The sequence below is a fragment of the Lepidochelys kempii genome, chromosome 16 (genome assembly GCF_965140285.1).
Source record: "Lepidochelys kempii isolate rLepKem1 chromosome 16, rLepKem1.hap1, whole genome shotgun sequence".
Taxonomy (NCBI): Eukaryota; Metazoa; Chordata; order Testudines; family Cheloniidae; genus Lepidochelys; species Lepidochelys kempii.
In genome coordinates, this window is record NC_136395.1 from 10,178,489 (window position 1) to 10,201,318 (window position 22,830).

General features: G+C 46.6%; 1 protein-coding gene across 10 annotated transcripts in view; it reads left to right on the forward strand.

Annotated features, from left to right (window-relative positions):
* The first annotated feature begins 10,794 nt into the window (after positions 1–10,794).
* The window catches only part of CACNA1B (calcium voltage-gated channel subunit alpha1 B), a 470,003-nt gene continuing 457,967 nt past the window's right edge, over positions 10,795–22,830 (forward strand). For all 10 annotated transcript variants that reach the window (XM_073313878.1, XM_073313882.1, XM_073313876.1 and 7 more), the window contains exons 1-2: positions 10,795–10,895; positions 20,192–20,331. In XM_073313878.1, coding sequence (XP_073169979.1) covers positions 10,803–10,895; positions 20,192–20,331 — 233 coding nt within the window. In that variant the 5' untranslated portion in view covers positions 10,795–10,802. The remainder of the gene's footprint in view (positions 10,896–20,191; positions 20,332–22,830) is intronic.

Here is a 22,830-nt window from a genome sequence, read left to right on the forward strand (position 1 = left end):
TGGCTGTCAGAGGTGCTGAGCACCTGCAACACCTTATTGAAGTCAATGGGAGCTGCAGGTCTCAAAAAATCAGGCCACCAGCTTTTTTGGTCTTAGAATGTGCATTTAAAATGCACAGACCAATTTCCCAAATGAGGAAGAAGAGAACTCTGCAAACTCTGCTTGTGTACTCTCCCCCTTAGGTTCTCTGAAAGCTGACAGAGGACTTCAGGGTTCTGTGCTGTGGGTTATGGCCTCCCTTTAGGTGCCTCATTCCAAGCATTCACAAAATTGGAAATGTTGCGTTGTATGTTCCTGTGTCAGGGACCTTCTTCAGGGCTGTGGGCAATCTTTTCTTTGTTCCCTTAATGCATTAGCACATTATCTTCCTCATCACTGAGAAGAGTGAAACATTCCAGGATAAGTCACGGTCTGTCTCTGTTCAATAATAAGGGTGGTAGTAAGTTAGGCAAAGTGTTTCTCTCTTCCTCTGTGTACCTTTACATGCAAGTGATAAGAGCCACACAGGCAAATTTCTAGTGGGGACAAACTGAGGCATTGCCAGTTTCATTTGGCAAGGAAGAGGGGAACTGGGTATTTGTGAAAGTGCATAGCTCAGGGCCACTGGTGCTAGGGTAAGACAGAGAGGAGGCACTGTGCAAGCTTCTCTTCCTACCTGCCCAGCCCTGACCTGGAACAACCTAGGTAGTCCAGTCTTGGGCCCCCTCTACCAGCATTGGTAATGCACATCACTCCTGAACTACAACAAGAAAAGGAGGACTTGTGGCACCTTAGAGACTAACAAGTTTATTGGAGCATAAGCTTTCGTGAGCTACAGCTCACTTCATCGGAGGCATTCAGTGGAAAATACAGTGGGGAGATTTTATATACACAGAGAACATGAAACAATGGGTGTTACCATACACACTGTAACAAGAGTGATCACTTAAGGTGAGCTGTTACCAGCAGGAGAGCAGGGTGTGTGTGGAGGGGAACTATTAGCTCATCTTAAGTGATCACTCCCCTTACGGTGTGTATGGTAACAGCCATTGTTTCATGTTCTCTGTGTATATAAATCTCCCCACTGTATTTTCCACGGCATGCATCCGATGAAGTGAGCTGTAGCTCACGAAAGCTCATGCTCAAATAAATTTCTTAGTCTCTAAGGTGCCACAAGTCCTCCTTTTCTTTTTGCGAATACAGACTAACAGGGCTGCTACTCTGAAACCTGAACTGCAACAGTTACTGCTCACCCAGTCTTGGCATGTAGCATGACGCTGCCATCTCAGCTGGGGTCATATTTTCAAAAGTATTTATGTGCCTAAAGATGCAGACAGGAGCCTGGTGGGATTTTCAAAATGCCCAAACGGGGTGGCGCCTAAGTCCCAATCAAATCAATGGGAGTTAGGTGCCTAACCTTTTGAAAATACCCCTCAGTGCCCATTTTTATGTTTATGCACCAGGCCCAGATTTTTAAAGATATTTAGGCATTGCTCCGATCAGCACTGTGTACCTAAGTCTTGTTTTCAAAAGTTACTTAGGCACTTACTCAGGATGAGACGTAGGCTCCTAAGTTACTTACATCTTGCAATGCTGAGCAGAGCAACATCTAAACACCTGTAAAATTTGGACCCTAAATGCCTTAGAAAATCTGTCCTTTAACACCTAATTTGCTACAGCCTACTGCATGGAGAGAGTTTGTTTCAAAAAGTGTGGTGGATTTCTGTGATGCTGCCAAAATAGCTACTAAAAATTAGGGTGAGATCCACCAAACTCCAGGTCTCCTGGGGTGGAAAAGCGAGTGTACCATCATAGCCCATCACCTGCCTCTGTTTGCTGCCAAGTCTTCAAGGATGAGGGTGAAGAACTTTGTAAAGAACAAGCTCAGAGGTACTGGTGAAAATAAATGTACAAAGTCTCTGAAATACAACTAGCAGGACCCATTCAATTCAGTCTCTTATTCAGCACCCATCACCATGGTATCTGAGCACCTAATTAGGTGCAAGCAGGAGCAGTCTTGCCTGATTGGACTTCACTGGCATCCACAAAGGAAAGCTGTAATTAGCGTTGCTGGGGCTAAGCCGTGAGCATAGTGACCTTTTAAATGGGAGCCTGGACACCGGTTGGTGGGCTCCGTGCCTCTTCTCACCACTCAGCCAGTAGCTGAGCAGATGCCATTGTTCCCTGCGATCCTTGATGTGACATGCAGCCAGCAAAGCAAATTTTTTAAAACCCTTTATTATCCAGACATTGGCCTTAACATCCAAAGCCTCCGCTGACTCTGAATTTCTGACGGTCCTGATTATTTAGCTAATTGGGTGAGCGTAGAGCTGTATGCAGCAGCCTCAGACGCATGTTAAACCTGCTTCTTCTGCAACAGAGAAATGGCTTTGGGTGGGTTTCATGTAAAATAGCCTTTTAAAAGGATGAGGGGCAAGGAACCCATCAGAGAGATGGGATGGCTTGTAGCCGATCTTAGTGTGCAAGGAAATGCGTTGAGTATTAGAGAGCATGATGTCAGAGGCAGTGTGGGCCAGTGGATGAGGTGTTCTTCCGGGACTTGGGATACCTGGGTTCTATTCCCAACTTGGTTACTGCTCTATGGCCTTCCTTCCTCATGTCTGCTTTCCCTCCCACCCTGTGTCTCTCCTGTCCTCTCACTTCAGGGGCAGAGACTGTCTTTTACCGTGTTTGTTCTGTGCCTAGCACAACGGGCCCCAGTCTCAGCTAAGGACCCTAGGTGCTAATGTAATACAAATAATAATAGGGGAACCAAATGGGACATTGCTCTGAGTCTAGGAGAAGTGTGAATAATAGGAATAGTTCCATCAAATGGTTTTCTTTTCAATTTCTTTCTTGTTGGACATTTTATTTTGTTCTTTTCTGTCTGATACAATTTAAAGAGCAATCCCTCCCATCCCCACTCTCTCCAGTCATCTTTTGCTCAGCGGTGTTAGGTATGCTCTGACCAAGCTAGGAATAATCATATTGCACTTCTGCAGTAGGTTTCACCCCAAAAACACGGGGAAGACCCTTATTCTTACCAAAAGTGCCACTGGGTCCTGAATGTGAGGTGTTGGCTTTGACCTAGAGAGCATTATTGGCTTGATCTTCGGAAATGCTGAGGTTTTTCGCAGCTCATCCATGGCTGATCCATATCTGAGGTCACACCTTGGCTCCACGGCTGCTGATAGACTGGAATAAAGTTTTGCTCCATCCTTAGGTGGTGCACAATTTTTGGGGGGTGGTGGTCGTGGTACTTAAATGAAGTGCCAAATAATATGCTCAGTTGTGGCCTTCCCATGGCCTCATCTGAATCCAAGCAGGGTGTTTGCCAAGGAACCTTCCCCTTCCCTCTGAGAAGTCACTTATGATGTGGGCCAGCCCTCATGGGAGTCTTTGGAATGTAATGGCCCTTCCTTCAGTTTACATTTAGTCTCTTCCCTATCGCCTTTCTACTACCATCTCTGCAAAGAGCTACCTGCTAGACTACAATCTTGGTGACCAGCCATAAGAGGATGTTGGTGTGGTGTCTTTCCCAGCCAGACAGAAGACCAAGCTCAGGCATCTGGGGCATATCAAGCTGCAGGTGACCTATGGTGCTTCCACATGGTTGAACCAAAAAGCCCTAGAGTTGGGGCCTAAACTTAGGAATTTCCACATGTTCTGTTGTCATGGTGAATAGTGTCCAGTGTGTCCCATAAGAATCCCATCCCACTAAATAGGGGACAGCAGCCCCTTTATATCCAAATGGCTGTAACTTTGTATCATTCTCTTTAGCTTGCTATCAGAATGTAGGCTTTGCTATTCTGGATCAAAATATTGCTCTACCAAGCCCACTGTCCAGCCTCAGGCACTAGCCAATGCTTGGTACTTCAGAGGAAGACGAACCCCCTCACTGATGGTGCAATGTTGCTCCAGATGGAGGATGGGGGAAGGGCAGAAAGAGTAATTCCTCTCTGGTGGCAGAGACAATAGGTTGGTGCCATAAAAGCATGAGAAGCACCATCATCTTCACACTGGTAACTGTAAAATGTTATTCATAAAATGAGCCAGTCCATTTTTAGAACAAAACTATTTAATGCTTTGTCCACTTGCAGTTGTAGATGCCACAGTGTTTTAAATATTTCCTTATTGGTTTGAAATTTTCTGTCCATTAATTTCCTTGAGTGACCCCTTGGTCAGGTAAAATGTAAGAATATTTTTTTACTGTTCTTTTCATAATCTTATGTACCCAAGATAAATCTCCTTGTTTCCCTTTTCAAGGCTAAATAATCCTAGCTTTTGCAATCTGTCTCTTATACTTAAGTCCCTCTATGTCTCCAGACAGCTTCACTGGCCTTTTGGATCTTTAGAATCTCAGCTTGATCTTTCCAGAGGTATAACAAAACAGATCATGCAGCTACAGAGAAGGGCAGAGCGGAGGTGGTAGTGTGGACTCATAGCTAGCACACTTCGACTGGGAGGTCTGAGTCCAAGGTTTTATTCCCAGATTTACTATGGGCCCCCTGAATGACCCGGGGTAAGTTCTGACCTTCTCTGTACCTCAATTTCCCCATCTGTTAAATGGAGATAATATTGACCTACTTTGCAAAGTGCTATGAGATCTACTTATGAAAAGTACGATATAATATCTGGGTACTAGTTTAATGTCATTACAACGTTTGCATTATTTTCTAGTCATTATGAATGTACCCAAGGATCCTGTTTAATGTATTATTAACTGCAGCTCCACAGCTGACTATCTCATGGAGAGAGGCCACATGGTCTAATGGATCCACACAGAATTGGGGGATAGAGCTCTAATTCTGGCTCTGAGTTGATTTGCATTACCATTGTGGATATGACCCTTCAGGCACGGTTCTTTAGAGATGCTGAGCATCCACCACTCCTGGGGAAGGCATCAGGAGTTGGAGGTGATGAGCACTTCTAGAAAGCCCCACATACCCAAAGCTGGTTGAAATATTTTCTATAGAAAGATTTTTCCATCCAAAAAATGGGGGGGGGGGGTGTTGGAAATGAAATTGTCCATAAAAAATGTCTGTGCCAGTAATAAATGGGTTTTAATTGAAAAAATGAAAACAACAAAAAATCTCAGGCTTTTAGCAACCAAAACCAGAAATTTGCAGGTACCATAATAATAAAAATTAATAATAAATCCACTTTGGAGTGTTTTGGTTTTTAAATTCAAATGATTTTTTTTGTGGAAAACATTTAATAAAAATGAAAAAAAAATTTCTACAGGGAGAAAAATAATTTCCCCACCAGCTCAACCCAAAACCGCCCTGAGCCCTGACTTTTCCAGCTGTACAATGGGAATAACAATTCCCTGCCAGCCAAGCAATAAGGTGAGGTCTTGCGTTTTGAAGATGTAAAATCTATATAAGTCTTATTCATTTATTTATATTTTCAGGCTGTCTGGGATGACTCCCAAGATTGTTTTCCTCTCTGAGGATCTTGCAAATATCAAGCCCATAAGGACATATGACCGGAGGCTATTTTGTCAAGGAACATTACCCTGCAGTTATCCACAGGTTCAACTGTGATTTCAAAAGAGATTGGGGTCAGATTTTTTTAAGGGGCGGGTACCCACAGTTGGGGCTACTGGGAGACTGAGTGGATAGAACATAGGACCATATTTTCTTAAGGCTTCCACATGCACAATGAGGACAAGATTTTCCAAAGAGCCCAGCACTGAACATGCACCCAGTGCACTGGACACTTTTGAAAATCCCTGGCCTGGACTGTGGGTGTTGGGAAACCATTTCTATATCTCCTCTACCAGCAGGCTGCCAATTCATCAATTGTATCTCTACGGCTCTCTACACTGGAAGCTCCTTTATCAGCATTTTCCCAACAGACCTTAGAAACCAGGATGATGTGGATGTGTCAGGATGGTACCATGTTTGCCTTATCACCGAGGCAGGCGGTGATATCATTCCTCCATTTTTATTTGTTTCTGTGTTCCCTTGATTTAAATGTCCTACTCTTTCACCCTGGCTCTAAAACAATATATTGCCTGTAATGATTACGCAGGCTTCCACACAGGTATACAAGAAAGCCCATCTAATTTCAAAACCCTGTGGAAGAAGCCAGTTTCTTCTTTAAAGTCACATGTTAGCAGACAGCAGCTGACCCTATTTAGGAATACACTTCTGTCCCCAGCAGATGTAAGTATTGCAGCCTTGCCTAAATGGTGGGTTGGTTTTGAACTGAGACAGCTTGGATGACGAAGGCAAAAATACATTAGCTGCTAGGCATGAAATGAGTCCAGGATTTCCTTTTGGGGGAGAAGTGAAAATGCCTTGACTGACTTCTCCGGAGGGTACATTTTTAGAGTTACTAGTTGTTATACCAGGCTTAGTCTAGATGTAGAAGAAGGGAATCCACCCCAGCTGCCTAATGCAGCAGCATTTGATGCAAAAGGCTGCAAGAATAAGGAGAAGTTAACTTCATGACCTACACTGAAAGGGAATAAAAGAGGGAGTTGAAATAAACAGGATTAAAGGATTTCATTGGTAAATACAGGGTTAAAGGTAGCCAGTGTTCACACCAAGGGGAAGGAGAGCAAGTTCTCCATAATGGAACAGTTGTACAGGTTCAGGGAGGGGGCTGTTAATGCCCAGGTACAGAGAGACGTGTACACACACACACAACGCATCCCCGCTACCGCTCCCGAGCCACTCTTTATTCTTAACCACAAACCAGTTAGAAAAACCAGGGACCTTATCATGCCCTCGGGGTTAAGCCGAACTCCCCCTAGAAGTCAGTGAGGGTTTCTGGGGGCAAATCCAGGGTAGGGCCCCGGCCCTGGGCTCCAGAGGGTCGAAGAGCCCCCCCGCCCCGCAGTGACTCCGCCAGAACCAATCCGCCCAGGAGCAGCTCCCCGGTGGGGGGCTGTGTTCATGCCGTCCCGGGGGGCGCGGGCCGGGGGGTTCCGGGGCTTCCCTCAGGCGCGTTACTAGTCCAACAGGATCAGGCCAGCCCGTGGCTTCGGTGACTCCGATTTCTCCAACCTGGCGTTGGCCCTGTGTGGCCGGCCCTGCGCCCCCTCAGCCCGGCTGGGCTCGGGACGTTTGCAGCGCGTCCTGGGGGCCGGGCGGGCACGGGCCGAGGCCGGCAGGACTCCTCCCGCTGAGGCCCGCGGCAAAGCCCGGCGCGTATGGACCGGGCGGGGCGGCTCCCCCGGCCCGCTCCGGGCGAGTCTTCCAGCAGCTGGACAGCGCACAGCTGGCGGGGGCGCGCACGCGCGTGGGGCCACCTTCTTCTCAGTTCTCTCCCCCCCTCAAAACAAAAAACAACCCACTTCTAGGTAGCCCCGCTTCAGCCCCAGCACCGTCCCCATCGCCCCCCCCCCCCCGCAGCCCATGTATTGGGGCATCTCTATGGCATGGATCCAAGCCCCCACCCCACTTTGCACCCCCCCCCCAGATCACTGGGGTGCGGATGGGCGGGGGGGGGTGTTATGGGGTGGGGGAGCGAATGGATCTCCCCACCCCCTTGCTATGCATTCAGGAGTCTGCCAGGGCTTGGCAACGAAGCTGGGGAAAGAAAATCTTGGTTCTCTCTCCCTCCAGGGGTTGTGTTGGCCTGGGTGGAGCTGCCGCAGCTGATTGGCTGAGGGGAGTCACCGGGCCGGGCTCTTATAGGGGGCTGAGGTTCCACAAACCGGTTACTCTGAACGTTTCCATTCGAGCGGCCGGTGACTCAGGGGGTCTCTCCTGCGCCGCGCTCTGGCTGCCTGCCCTGGCCACCGCCGGAGGAGAGGGAAGCCCCAGCCGCCCGGGGAGGAAGGGGAGAGAGAAGGCCAGAGGAAGGGGAAGGAGGAAGAGAGCTCGGATTCCTGCCCCCCCCCCCAGCCCGGAGAGCCTTCGCCCTCCCCCGGGGGAGCCGCCTGGGTTGGGAGAAGCATGAGTTTGGGCTGGAGGGAAGGCACCTGGATGGGAAGTTGAGCGCAGCCCTCTCCACTCCCTTCCGCCGGGTCGGGAGCGCAGCGTGGCTGGTCTGACCGGCCGGTTCCTACCGATCCCTCTGCTGCTCCCTCTCCCCAGCTGCCGCCGGAGGAGCCGAGGCGCACCCCCCTTCCTGCCCTCCCAGCAGCGAGGCCCCAGGAAGGAGAGTCCTGGGTGCTGGGATGCGTCTTCCCCCTGCCTCGGCTGCCAGTGTGGATTGTAGCGCCCGGCTCTGTGCGTTGCGAGAATGGCTCGGTTCGGAGATGATCTGCCCACCCGCTATGGAGGCGGAGGTCCGGCCGGGGCTGGAAGAGGGAGCAGCCGGCAAGGTGGCCCCCCACCCGGCCAAAGGATGTACAAGCAGTCGATGGCCCAGAGAGCCAGGACTATGGCTCTCTACAACCCCATCCCCGTCAAACAGAACTGTTTCACCGTCAACAGATCCCTCTTCATCTTCAGCGAGGATAACGTTATACGAAAATACGCCAAGAGAATAACCGAATGGCCATATCCTTTCGGGGAGGGGTGTGTGCGGAAAGGGGGGGGCAGGGATCAAACCGGGCTGGGTGAGTCTGGGGGTAATAAAAGCTTGGGGTGTGTGGGTGTGTCTGGGTATAAAATAGATCGGGGAGTGCTTGTGTCTGGGTATAACATAGAGGGGTGTGTGTGTGTGTGTGTGTGATCTGGGTATAACAGAGGTGTGTGTGATCTGGGTATAACATAGAGGGGTGTGTGTGTGTGTGTGATCTGGGGGTAATATAACTGTGCTGAGTGTGTGCCCAACCTAGATGTGTGTGTCTGGGGATGACATAGGTGTGTGGATCTAGTACAGAACTTGTTTATAATATAAGGGGTGGGGGGGTTTGAATATAATATATGGGTGTGAAATACGTGTATTTTTCTCTGTGTGTGTGTGTATCATGCGTGCACATACAGTCACATTTCCTGCTATTCAGAGCAGTGCAAAGGGATCTGGAGGACATCTGAGGGTAAATTATGGTTCTTATTTTAATATTTCCCCCCCCCCCTGCAGGAGGGCCAATGTGAGGTAAAATGGTGACACCTTGGCATTTAAGCTAGTGCTAGGGACAGCAATAATCAAGGTCTCCTTACTGACATCTCGCCAATACACAATTGTTGCAGCCTGGTTTTTAGCACCCCACCTTGCCCAGGCTGTTTCAGTGGGAACTGATGTTAGCCCTCTCACTTTGAATAGGGTACCAGAAACACCCGGAATCAGGAGAGCCAAGGGCTGGGTTTTGGCTTGGTTTGTTTTTTAAATGCTGAGTGGCAGAGTGAGACAGGACACGAAGAGGCGGTCCGTGGCTGTACTGCGAAAGGGGCAGATGCTTTTCATCCCAGAACCAGCTCCCTGACCAAGTGATCTGCAGAGACTTCGCTGGGAAGGGGGGACTCTGCTTCTGTTGCGATGCGTGCGGTGGGAGGCTGAATCCTTGGCAAAGGGAGCCAGACTCTTCCTTTGAGGTTTAGGTTGCCAGGGTGCATGTGTGCAGTGGATAATGTGCACCAGCAGGAATGCATTGCACTGGGGGATCTCAGGGGAGCCTGTTGTTTTCATTTCATCTGAAATCACACCCCTATTAATCCTTGGCTAGCAGCAGCAAGGCCTCCTCCCTGCCTCCTAGCAACCCTTGCACTTGCCAGGAGCCCAGCTCCCATTCAAACCTCCCCAGCTTGGACGCCGAGGGTGGCTGGTGGGAGTGGAATGCACTGGTTTGGTGACTATCCTTTCCCCACGGTGATCTCTCCGTTACTGTCCGCAAACACAGGGATGGCGGCTGCAATCCAGCCTGGAATAAACAAGCAGCCAAAGCCCCAGGGGCAGCTTTTCTGCCAGTCTAGGGGCAGTCTCCCCACCTCCCCCTCCTTCTCCTTTACCACGAAGGAAAGGAAATGTACAAACTATAGAAACCCCCGAGTCAGCAGGAAAAAGCAGAGCTACAAAATGTCCGCAAACCCCACTTTCCTTGGGGAAGGTCCAGCTCAGTCCAGAGGCGAGTTAAATGTATGGTACTTGCCGAGGATGCTCTCTGGGGTGAAGCCAGTAACCTGCTCCATGGAAGGACTGGCTTGTGGTCGGGGAGACCAGGCACTGTCCTTGCCCAGGGGAGCTCTCCGCGGTGCTGGAAGTGTCACTCACCGCTCTGAGCTACTCCTCAGTGCTGGAGCCAGGCAAGGGTTTGCTCATGTGCAGGTCGGAAAAGAAAGAGAGAGAGAAAGGCAGAGGTACAGTATTCCCAGCTGGCTTTACTATCCTGTGAAGCTGGTTTCCCTTCAGCAGCCATCTACACCTACCAGGCACTGTATCTTTCTCTACACTTTGATCTGGCATGGCCATCCATCAGTAATTCATATTTCAGAGCTAGACAGAAGGCTTGAAATCTAAGTTCCCTAACCTGACACTTACTTATCTACATAACATGCTTAGATTTAAATTCCAGAGAATTGCTAACCCGTATTTCAGTGGAGGACATCCAGTTTCACTGTCTGTGGGGGGGCACTTTAAAATGTCAGTCTTTTTTTAAAATCAAAACTTCCTGTTTGCTTTTGGAAAAAGGAGAAGACGAGAAACCCAGAATTTATAGAGGGATTTTGTGTGACCAAATCTAAATCACTGGTTCCCAAAGAAGGGAATTGATTTCTTAAAAACCTCACAAGCCACCCCTAGAAGGGACTGAGGTATGATTCAGAGAAAGCCTGGTTAAGGGTTTCCAGGAGAGACCAATGCCACTTGGATGATCAACCTCTATAAACGTGTAATAAGAATACATGGGATTATTCTTCTTGCTGAAATTCTCCTTGTGTCAGCTAGTTTCTTCTTTAACTATTGGCCCTACTCCATTTGAATACATGATTTTAGCTACAATCATAGCCAATTGCATTGTTTTGGCTTTGGAGCAGCATCTACCAGAGGATGACAAGACACCCATGTCAGAGAGATTGGTGAGTTGCATTTATTTATTTAGATTTTTACTATTTTTTTTTTTTTTTTTACTATTCTGTGATAGGAGAACCTACCCACCCAGTGCTGGATTCCCTTAGCAATCTTTTAAAGATACAGTAAAAGCTGTGTTATCCATCACTTTACCAACTGGAAAGCTCTAGAAGCCGGCATTTCTGATATCCATTAAAAGTCCAGTTGGTGCGGGGCCAGCAGGCTCCGTATGACTCCTAGGCAGAGGAATGCTGCTCCTAGGCAGAGGAATGGCCACAAGGACTCCGTGCACTGCCTCTGCCCTGCCCTGAGGAACTGCAGCCAATGGGAGCAGCGGGGGTGGCACCTGCAGGTGGAGGCAGTACGCAGAGCTGCCTGGCCATGCTTCCGCCTAGCAGCAGCAGGGACATGTCGCTGCTTGTGGGGAGCTGCCTGAGGTGAGCACCAGCCAGCTCCAGCACCCCAAAACCCATCCCGCTGCCCCGAGCCCCCTCCCACACTCAAACTCCCTCCCTCTTAGTTAACCAGAATTTTTGACTTACCGGCACCTCCCATTCCACCAACATGCCAGATAAAGCTTTTACTGTACATGTATAAATAAACAGGCCAGAACAAATAACCCAGCCACACCATGAATATAACAAAAATAAATGACGTTCTCTATATGACCCCCACCAGAGTTGCACACCACTACTAGTCAGCCCTGACCATCTTAAAGTCAAGGGAGAAAAGTTGGACCCCTGAAGACCAACAAACTCAGGCTGTTACGGACCAAGGTGGGAAGAGAATTCCAAAGGCTTCAGTACTATATGTAGAAATGAATGACCCTCTTGGGTCATTTCCCCCAGTATTCTGTATAGAATACAGAGGGTTTTCTTTACTCTTCAGATATCGTCCTACTGAAGATACGTTGTGAGGGACCTCTCAATGCTAAACTCTTTGGATTTAGAAAAATTTACTATCTTGCCAAAAAGAAACCAGCTTACAAGGAAAAGTAATTTACCAGCAGGCTTTATGGTAATGAGTCAATTACTTTATTTTAAATGGAAAATAAGAATAGCTTCAAAATGATCCTTTCATTTCTTATCACCCGATGACAAAATGGGCAATGTTTGGTTTCATTTTTTCTTACTCTATGCAAACTGGAGTGACTTCCAAGCTGGAATGAATGGATATTGGTGCTTGTTCGGTGTGGGACTAAATCTGAATCCATCTGTGTTTTACATGTATAAATGAAATGATGCAAATTAAAGTAATATTAGGCTTAAAGCCAAAAGCTAGGAAATTAAGGAGATTCTGATCTATGGTTGTTAGTTTCCTAGGCTTTGCAGTACCTGATCTCTAGAATAGCACATTGCCCTGAGCAGTGTTGATGAGCTGAATAATTCTTTAGTAAAAGGAATACAGTCATAGGTGATAGGACTGGAAATGTATCCAGGGTCATTTACTGGACCCACCTTTTCTTGTGCAAGTTGACCTGCTAGTGTCTGTTATTTATTTGTATTATCAGAGTGCTTAGCAGCCCTATTCATGGACCAGGATCCCATTGTGCTAGGCACTCCACAAACCTATGAATTTCCTTAATTGTATCTGTATTGATTTCCCCAGCTATTGAGTTGAAAAGAGCGAAGGAAAAAAAGAGGAACTCATGCATACATGTCCAACGTTTTCACCATTCTATGATAGAATGATGAACGATAGAATATGATAGAATGATAGAATGATAGAACCATCCGATGAAGTGAGCTGTAACTCATGAAAGCTTATGCTCAAATAAATTGGTTAGTCTCTAAGGTGCCACAAGTACTCCTTTTCTTTTTGTTCTCAGTCTTGGGATTTATGAATTGGGGAAGGATGGTTTTGTGATGAAGGCACTGGCTGGGACCCATCTGGCTTCAGTGTAAAGATTAAGGACTTGGTAAATGCTGGATTTTCCCTTGGAGTTCCTAAAAATATGAACCAGCAAAGGGGCAAAATGATTTCCTAGCCTACACTCACCCAGTAACTCTTAAGTGATGGATTATTCCAAGCAACAAGGGGCACAATTAGCAAATCTTCTTTTATATCCCTACATTTCTCTAGAGGTAAGGGATTGGGGGTGCGGGATGGGGTAGAGAAGATAGGGTTCTATGCCATGTCTGAAGCGGAGAGGAGCATTTTATTGGTCTTCCCCCCCCCATCATTTTAACACCTTTCCTCAAGGTTCCTATTGCGGGTGGTGTCCTGCTGGGATGCTTGTCAGTTGCTGTCAGTGTTACTCATTAGTGAACCAGAAGTTCACCAGTGTGTGGCATAAAACTCACCCAGTTCCTATGAGTTAAGTGCATAGTCTCTACAGCACTGCCAGCTCTTACTGACTGATGGAGTACGAGTTGATCCGTAGGTTTTTGGCCCACTGATAGTGGACAGCAATGTCTCAAAGGGTGAGTGTACGCTGTGATAAAAGACCTGCAGCATGGCAGTGGCTGGCTTAGGTAGCTGACAGGCTCATGGGGCTTGGGCTGTGGGACTATAAAATTGCATTGTAGAGGTTCGGGCTTGGGCTGGAGCTTGGCCTTTAAGGCTTTGTAAAGGGGAGGGTCTTCAGATGAACCTGAACATCTACACTGCAATTTTATAGCCCCACAGCCCAAGCCCTGCAAAACTAAGTCAGCTGACCCAGGCTCTGAGACTCTGAGCCGCAGGTCTTTTAGCGCAATGTAAACCTATCCTCAGGCAGCCTTTATAGGTATGTTTACACTGCATACTCAGCCTGTGTCTGTGGATTTGGTGTTTCCAAGCCCATGGTTTTTATCCCTGTGTAGGCATACCCATAGTGTGCAGTATAGACATGTCATGGGGCCATTTTAATTAGAGTGTTTTGATAGCCATAGTTAAGGTTGCCAATTAATTTCCATTCTAAAGGCCTTACCGTAGAATCATGTTGATAATGTTTTGAAGTTAGATTATTTCTTTCATCCTCAAAGTGTATTGCAAAAAATAAGGATTGCTAATGAGAAATAGTTTTTTGTTGGTGTTCCAATTTTTCTGCCGTGGGTCACAGCCGGGGCTGGGCAGGAAATGGTATTTCTCTTCCACAACAATTTTCAACACGTTTTCCCCGTCCCAACTTGGACTGCAAATCTTTCTTTGTTTTGTTTTTATTTTTTTTTGTTCAGGTCAATAAAAAATATTTTATTTCAATAATTCTGAAGTGTTTCATTTTCATTTCAACCTTTTCCCCTTCTTTTACTTTTTTTTCTTTAGTGAAAATGTACTAACATTTTGAAATGAAAAGTCCTTTTGACTGAAAAAACTGAAGCTTCCCAGTTTGAGAATCTTTTTACCAAAACTATTTCAAACTGGGTGTTTCCTTGACCCTGAAGCCGTTTTGTGAACAGTTTCAGTTTGGAAGAAATGGCATTTTAGGGTGAAAATTTCCCAGCCAGCTCTAGTTGTGAGGCATCTTGAAGGTGCTTCCTGTTTCTCCTGCAGAGCATAAGCTGTTTCTTTGAAAATGCTAAAAAACTAATGTTAGATTGCACAATAAAACACATAGTGGGAAGAATTGCCCTCTCATTTTTGATACCTGGGGCCAAATCCCAATCCCATTGAAACCTATGGCAGTTTTACCATTGACTTCGGTGGGACTAAGAGCTGGCCCTTTTGGTGTAAGGATTTAGAGCCACATCTTCCCCTCTTGCACGTTTATTAAACCACGACCATGAGTACGGTGGAATGGGAGCTGTTAGCTGAAACAATGATCAGCTCACGCCTTGGGAATGGGAATCAAGCAGCACTGCAGAAGGGATAGAGGACTGGCCAGGGAAATACTCCTACCCGAGTATTTGAACCCGAGCCTTATGGACCCTTGGACCATACATGTGGTAGTTTCTAGAGTGTGTCAGAAAGGGGGCGGGGGAAGGGAAGAACTGCAAAAATTTCCACAAAGTTTCATTTAGTTTTGTTCAAATTTTGTTGGTGTAAAGTTTTCCGTCCAGCTCCAGTTGTTCCCCTGCTTTCATAGGGCTCGGCAGTTCCATCGGCCATGGCAGTCCACTAAACAGCTCTACTGCTGTGCTATCACTGGCTGCCCGATTCCCTTCACCTGCGTCCAGGTGACCCTTCAGCTGGGTTTCCACATGGCCTGTGGGAGGAGCTAATGCCCCCCCAGTCGGCTTTAATGTCTGCAATGTTTCAGCATATCGAAGGCTAGTTTTCTGGGCTAGACTTGCCTAGACATAAAGGATCTTCCTTTATTCCTCTTTCATGGCGGCTGCATGCAGTTTGTGGCTGGTGGCAGTTATGTGATGCCATGGTTTGATTCCTTCTGATCACGCTTTCCCTTTACGTGGCCTCTCCAGCCTCCTCTGGCTATAACACACTGCTTTGCTCCCTGCTTTGCTCAAAGAGGCCGTGGGGCATATGGACCTCAGTGTACATAATGTCCATGCTTGATTGTAAGACACAGGAGGTTTCTACCTGGCGATGCTCTGGACGACTCGCACACTTGGGTTTTTGGGATGTTTTTGATGTGAAGGTGGGGTAAAGCTGCCTGCTCTGTTATTCAACATGACAGACTTTTTAACTTGGCTAATGGATTTCATTCTTTATCCCAGCCACAGGCATTCAGTGCAGTCATACGCAAGCTGCTCAGATTAACCTCTGTTTGTACAAAGCCTCTATTTACCAGCACACCCAAACCTATTTGATTTGTCACCCAGAGCCCAAGGAACAACATTAGGAAATGAACCGGGAATTGCAATAACTTTCCAGAATCAGAGCGTGTTTCCGATCTGAAACTTATTTATTAATCTGTGTTTCTGGCCCAGCCCGGCTGCGTCCACACTAAGCAGCCTGCTGGCACAGCTTGTGGCCAACTTCTCCACCAGAATTCTGCCCTGGTAGGGAATGTTGTCAAGGGTCCCCTCTGAGCACATAAAATGCCACCCCAACGTCCCACCAGGGTTGTGGATTTCCCCCCACCCTCCAGGGAAAGGCTGAATGGGGCTACATCAGTTACCCAAACTTTTCATGTCATGCCCCCCCTTTACCCCTCTCCACACCCCCCGGAGCAGCGGTGGGGGGTGGGGAATGCGGACAGAGGTAAGGGGGGGCGGAGGCTGGGGCCGGAGTCGTGGCTGGGCTGGGAGCCACGGGCTGAGGCTGTGTCCGCAGCCAGGGGTGGGTCTGGGGCCAGGATTGGAGCCATGGCCAGCGGCCGAGGCTGGGGCTGGGAGCCGAGCCACATGCCAGGCCATAGCTGGGGCCTGAGACTGGGGCCAGGGCCAGTAGCGGAGCGCAGATGGGTCATGATCGGGGGCTGAAGCTGGGGGCAGGGATGGGGCCAGAAGCAGAGCCATAGACGGGCTGTGGTTGGGGCAGGGAGCTGGGGCCAGGGCTGGGAGCAGAGCCGCGGCTGGGAGCCAGGGCCATGGCTGGGGTGGGGCTGGAGCAGAGTGGGGCTGGGTGGTGCTCCCTCTCTGCCCCCCCATGGGGGCTGGCCCAGGCCCTACTGGGATCCACTGCACATTCCTACATGCCCCCCTAGCAGGGAATACCCCACAGTTTGGGCACCACTGGGACAGATGGTGATCGGAAGGCATCTCCCTGACTGACAGCAACGTTGCTGAGTTGTCAGCCAGAGGGAAGAGACATGCCTCATTGGGCTGAAACCATGGCAGTTGGTGAAAGGGGGTCTGAAGAAGAGAGGCCCCCCACATCAGAAGAGACCTCCCCTCGCAGCACCCACCCCAGCAGTGTGTGTTTGTTTTTTTCTTTTCAGCAAAGACATGAGCCCATCTCGGACCCTCTTTTCCCCCCAGCCCCCTTGGAGCTGCCAAGGACTTCCTTCCCCTTCCCCTTAGCTTTGGGAGGGACTTACCCTATAAGGCCCTCTAGTAGAGTACTGGGCCTTGGGTGCATGTAGGCACCATAGTGTGTCTTATGGGCGATGTCCTTTTAAAACTGGGTGCCGGGGGTCACAAGCCACATGGCTCAGAATAAGCATGTGACCTACAGGACCCCAGATATAAGGCTTTCTGCTGCCTGAAACGGAGAGGAGAGTCTCAGAGTAGGGGAAGGGCTGTCTCCATGAGCTGTGCAGATGGCCTGGGGGGAGAAGCCAGGTACTAGAGGAGCCTGAGGGTAGGGCTCTCCAGAATGGTTGATGGGTTAGAAAGCCTTCAGGGGGTGGACCCTGCTGGTAGGGGGGTGGGGGAGGCAGGGAACTCTTTGTCTATTGGGTTGTTGAGGGTCCTGCGACTGAGGGTGGGCTAAGCCTAGAGGGGACTGACTCTTTGTGAGCCCCTACTCTGTGGGGGGAGCAATGCTTCTACTTATTGTGTGGGTCTAGGAAACCAGACCCTGAAAAAGGAATGGTCTCTGATCATGTGGGGTTTGTGTGCTCAGTGGGGAGCTGAGAAAGGAAACTTGAGGCAGCCGCTGTGCCTTGGTTTCCCCTTCTTGGCTCCAAGATGGCTGTGCACCCCCCTTCTCCATGGTTCAACCAACATCTCTCTTTTGGGGTCTGGTTTATTAGACATGCTGCTGAATTGGAGCCTATGTGAGTTGTCCCTCGTGTTGGATTCTTTTCTCCAAACAAATGCAGCTCCTGCTGTAGAGAAGCAGCAAGAAGAAAGGGTCTCTTTCCTTCCCCCCCTCCCCCCCAAATCCTAGGATCTCCATCTGGATGTGTGACCTGCAAGCAGTAGCCATCATAAATCAAAGTCAGGTGGTGGCCACCTCACCTTTCCCTTGTTGCTAACTAGGAGAGGGGTCTGGGAGCTTCAGCGGAGGTCCTGGTATAAAAAAAGTTAGGAATCATCAACTTAAATCAAAGAAGGAAAAACCGTGTGAGTGACAGGAAGCCAGCTACAGGCTTCCTGCCCTAGAGAAGGGATAGATTTTTGGGGGGTGGATACTGAGGGATGGAAGAGGGTAAAGACTCTGGGGGAGAGAGGGGTGGGGGATACACCCTCCATCCAGTCTGCCCTTTCTCAAGCTATGAAAGCAGTTAAGGGAGGAAAGAAGGCCAAGTAAAAAGCCCAAATATCATGCCTTCAAGTTGATCTAGGGGATTTGGATGCTTAATTCCTGTTAATTTTAATAGGGTTTGAGCCTCTAGTTCCCTTTGATGTGTTACAAAACTCTACCCTAGAAGTTTGGGAGCAGAGGGATAAGTGCCTTGTTAGTTGGCTGAAAAATGAAGAAACTTTGTCGCTACAAACGTGAGATTTTTTTGGGGTGGGGGGAGCGGGAGTTTGAAATTTTGAAATGTTTGACCCCTCTCTGCCCTTGACAATAGGAACTGCACACACATACCTCTGACAATTGTTCCTTTATAGAGTGGGTGGGAAACTGTGGATTGCTGAGTTTTTTTTTTCAGATGTAGTCATTCTTTCTAATTACTTGCAGATTTCCTCAGTGAATAATCCTTGGTGTGAATATGGATGGGTGTTCATGCTGCTTTTGCTTTTGCAGCGTGCGTGTGTTTGTGGGTGGAGGGTGGCTCACTGTTTGTGGGTGGAGGGTGGCTCCCTGCTTCCTGCACTGGTGAGAGTTGGGCCGTTTATTGTATACCCCGTATGGAAAGTCTGAGCATGTGCACATGTGCTGGGTTTGAGAGCTGAATAAGAGGGTTTTATGCTGGCAAAACAAATTCTTGGTGTCAAACTCACTTCCTTACCTCTTAACCTGGGATAGTCAAACCTGCTGCTGCTCCTGTCCAAAAATACTGGACAATTCCCCACTGGAATTGTTTTGATTTAAATGGCAATACACCAGGGATGAAGCGAGCCCCTCAGAGGCCATGGGTCTTAGGCTTCCAACTATCGGCCCTTTTTTGAAAATGGGACATGGGCTGCTAAGTCACTTATGGTGTGTATGTTGGAAAAAACAGCCACCACCTTACAGCAGCAAGTTTCAGAGCCCGGCTCTACAGATTTGGGCTCAGGGGGCTCATGCTACCGGGCTAAAATAGCAGTGTAGATGTTCTCACTTTGGGTGGAGCTTTCCTTTGAGACCAGCCTCCTTGCCAGGCTTCACAGCCTGAGCAGGAAGGTCTACATGGCTGATTTTAGTGCCGTACTATGATCCCGAGCCTGTAGATTCAGGCTCTGAAACTTGCTTCTGTGGGGGATTTTCTCTGCAGTTTAGACATATCCTTAGGTGCTTTAGAAAATTGTACCTAATGTCTTTGCCTTTGTTACCTCCAGCTTATACGTTAATGCCAGCCACAGCCACTCCTCTTTGGCACCAATTTTCTGATACTTAGATGATTTAAAGTAAAAATTAACTAATATTATAGTGCCACAAATGTCTATGGTGCTGAACAAAACATGGCCCCTACTCCCAATGAACCGACAGTATAAAGTTCTGATCGTGCAGTGAACTCCACATGAGACCAGGAAAGCTCATTGCAGGGTTGTGAGGCCAAAGAACCCAGTCCCATTATCCTTAATTGGGCAAAACTCCAAGGGAAGTGAATGGGAATTTTGCCTGAATTGTGATCAAGTACTAAGTTAAACAAAAATAAATGTGGGATAACAATTCAGATAAGGGAAGCTGTGGAGACACCATGGAGGCGAAAGTTACTGAAAGAAGAATTGACGGAAGAAATGATTTTGGAGGAGGATGGGGGAGGGGTGGATTACTGTACAAGAAGTGGGAAGGCTTTTAAAAATCAAATGAAGCTAAACAGTTCATTCACAAAGAGTAATCTTGGTTGAATTTTGCCTTACATTTATTAAAATGAATTTGTCCACAATCAGGTCAAACATTCTCAAATCATTCCAAGATTCAACTTATTTCCCCAACAACTAATTTTCAGTTTGCAGATCATTTGCAAATAGCATGTTTCCAATATTTGCAGTCCACGCTGGTCTGATGGCCTATGTGTCAGGTGCTTTTGTTTCTGGTCCCTGGCTGCATGGTGTTTGTAAGTCACCAACATGGGAAGAACTTTGCAGTGTACAACTAAACCTCAAATTTGAAACTTTGCTTTTGGTGAATATTTGATCTTAAAATTCCCTTTTCATGACTACTGGGGCCTCTGAAGCTTGAATGCTCAGATATTCATGGCAAAAGAAAATGAGACTCGCAAACATGTTGAATCACAACTTAGTTTTGAATGTAAAAAAATATTCGTGTAACAGTTTTTTTACTTATATGCCCTTAGGTCTGGTAACATAAATATATATGGGTTTCCACTTAAGCAAGAAACTTGAACACTGAATATATTTATTTTTAGTTGTACAAAAGTTGAGGCAAACACAGAAATGTCTCTCTCTTTGACACCTCTAATTTTTCCTCCCCTTCCTTTCAGGATGATACTGAGCCGTACTTTATTGGAATATTTTGTTTTGAAGCTGGTATAAAAATCATCGCTCTGGGGTTTGCTTTTCACAAAGGCTCTTATCTCCGAAATGGCTGGAACGTGATGGATTTTGTCGTTGTCCTCACAGGGTAGGTGACTGTTACTATTGGTTTAAGTTTGCTAAGGGATTAAGGTTGCTTTGTTTCATGTTGTGTTTTTTTTAACTTTGGATCCATGAAGAATTGAAATATGTACTGCAGTAAAGTTGTGCATTGCTGAACTTACTGTCTTTAAATAATAGCTGTTGTGCTGAATGAGTTGGTTTTGAAGTATCGTTTGAACGGAACTAAAAAGAGGTTTTGAAGACTTGTTAGAATCCATACTGTCATACCTTGCCTGGATGCTCTGAGAGATGCATTCTTCCATTGCCAATAGGCACTCAATTGCCAATAGGCACTCAAACTCTAGTTACAATAAACACTCCTCTGAAATGGTGGAATAATTTCAAAAGGAAACACTGACAAAGGTGATGGGTGAAAGTTTGTCTTTGTTGAAACAGCTGCAACTCCATCAGACTTAATGGAGTTTCATCAGAGATGAAGCTGACCCATTACAAAAACGTGACTTTAAAAGGAATATCAGAAAGAGGCTGAGTGTTCTCAAAAGCTGTACAGTTAAAAATTCTGTTTGTGCTTCCTGAAATGTGGAATGCACATGTCTAGCTGGAAAACGTCTGTTGGGCTTGGTATGTTGCACCTATGCTGAATGTGCGTTGTCCCTATTCTGTATAACAGTTTACAATTACGTACTTTGCCATTGTGTGTTTAGCCAGTGAGCGATTACACAAGTAACTTTGTTTAAAGAGTTCTTGTGACTCCATAATGATTTATGAACTGTACATTTAAAGTCCAAAATACCTGTTAAGGTTTTGAAGACCTAACTGAGGACCCGATCATGCAGTCTTTATACATGCAAACACCTGATTGATTTCAGTGGGAGTTTTGCCTATAGAAAACTGTGGAATCAGCCCATTAATGTTAATATCTACTTGTTTCACCTACCTCTCTCTGGCATCGTGAGTATATTCTCATGGGGAATATACATTCGCTGATGTCCGTATCCTGGCATGTGATGTGGAATGGAGTGCTGTTAGGAAAGTGCATCCACATGGACATATATATAAAATATAATTTTTTTTTCATTAGATACATTCTGACTGTAATTCTATTTGTTATTCAAAGTACCATGTGATGTGACTGTCAAGATGTTGAAGGGAATTTTTTATGCATTAAGAAGAAAATAAATGTGTAGGCTTTGATTCTCCTGACGCTGACGTAAAACAAGAGCATCTTCGCTGAAGCCGAAAGGAGAATTGGCTCATATTCTAGGAATTTGTTAGAGGCACCAGGATGAAACCTGAATTAATGCAGTTGCTAGAGTCATTGATGATGATGATGACAGGATGTTTCACATCCTATTTCTCATTGTACCCTTGTAAAGAAAGGAGAAACAGACCTCGATTCTGGAAAGTCCTTAAGCACATGTTTAAATTCACCCTTATTCCACAAAGCATTTAAGCATATGCTTAAGTCTGATTCCAAAAGTACTTATGCTTGTGCTTAAAGTTAAGAGTACAGGGGTTTTCTTGAATCCAGATGCTTTTCTGAATAGGGGCCATATATCGGTTTATACGGGCAGGTTTTTTGATTTACTTTTTTTTAAAGACCTGAACACACTGTGTTAAATGCTTCCTGATTGTGACTGAGTTGCTCAGGATTTAGCTATAGGAATACTCCTGGTGCGTGCCATGCCTATGGGATAATAAATGAATGTGTAATGCTGTAGCCATGACACGGGCATATTATTGCTATAATTTCTATTACAAGTATTTGCAGAGCTGTTTGATCTCTGAGAATAATTGTGGATTACCAGTTTGATTAGACAGCTGTAATAAGGAATCCTGTTGTCCTCTGCAAACATGTATAATCCTTTGAAGTACAATCCTGTTAATGTCAAGGCTTCTGGTTTCCAGTGGTGGCACTAGCTGGGTTGTATTGAAGTTATCTTGTACATGGACTTCCCAGCAGGCAAGCAGTGCAGGGAAGACTTAGTATAAACTGAGTGACATCAAGTATAGCAGCCATCTCCAGTGAAGAAATTCATATCACCTGTAAATATTACAATTTATGGCCCTGATTCTTTGGCACCGTACTTAAGTGTGTGTCTAACGTCAAGCATTGAAATCAATTGGATTGCTCATGAGTTTAAATTAGTTATGTAGTGTCCATACCTAGCTGAATTGGGGCCTGAGTTTGCAAGACCAGTAATGAAAAGAAGGAACCTATGGGACAAAAGTGGTGTTGAAAGATCTGCAACATCACACAGGATATTAAATTAATTTTTCTATGAAGACTCTTGTACTCTGGTCTAAATTTCCTAGATTAACAGGTTATTCTTAGCTTACCGTTCTTGCCACACATTTTCTAGACTAAAAGGCAAGAATTTAGGGTTGTTTGGGCATCACTGGCTATCTCAGATATCTTTATTACTCACTCATTTTTCCCCCAATAACCCGTATACACGGGAAGCTTTAAGCGAAGCTATTTTGTTAGAGAGAGAGATCATTATGGCATCCCTGCAAGAGGACT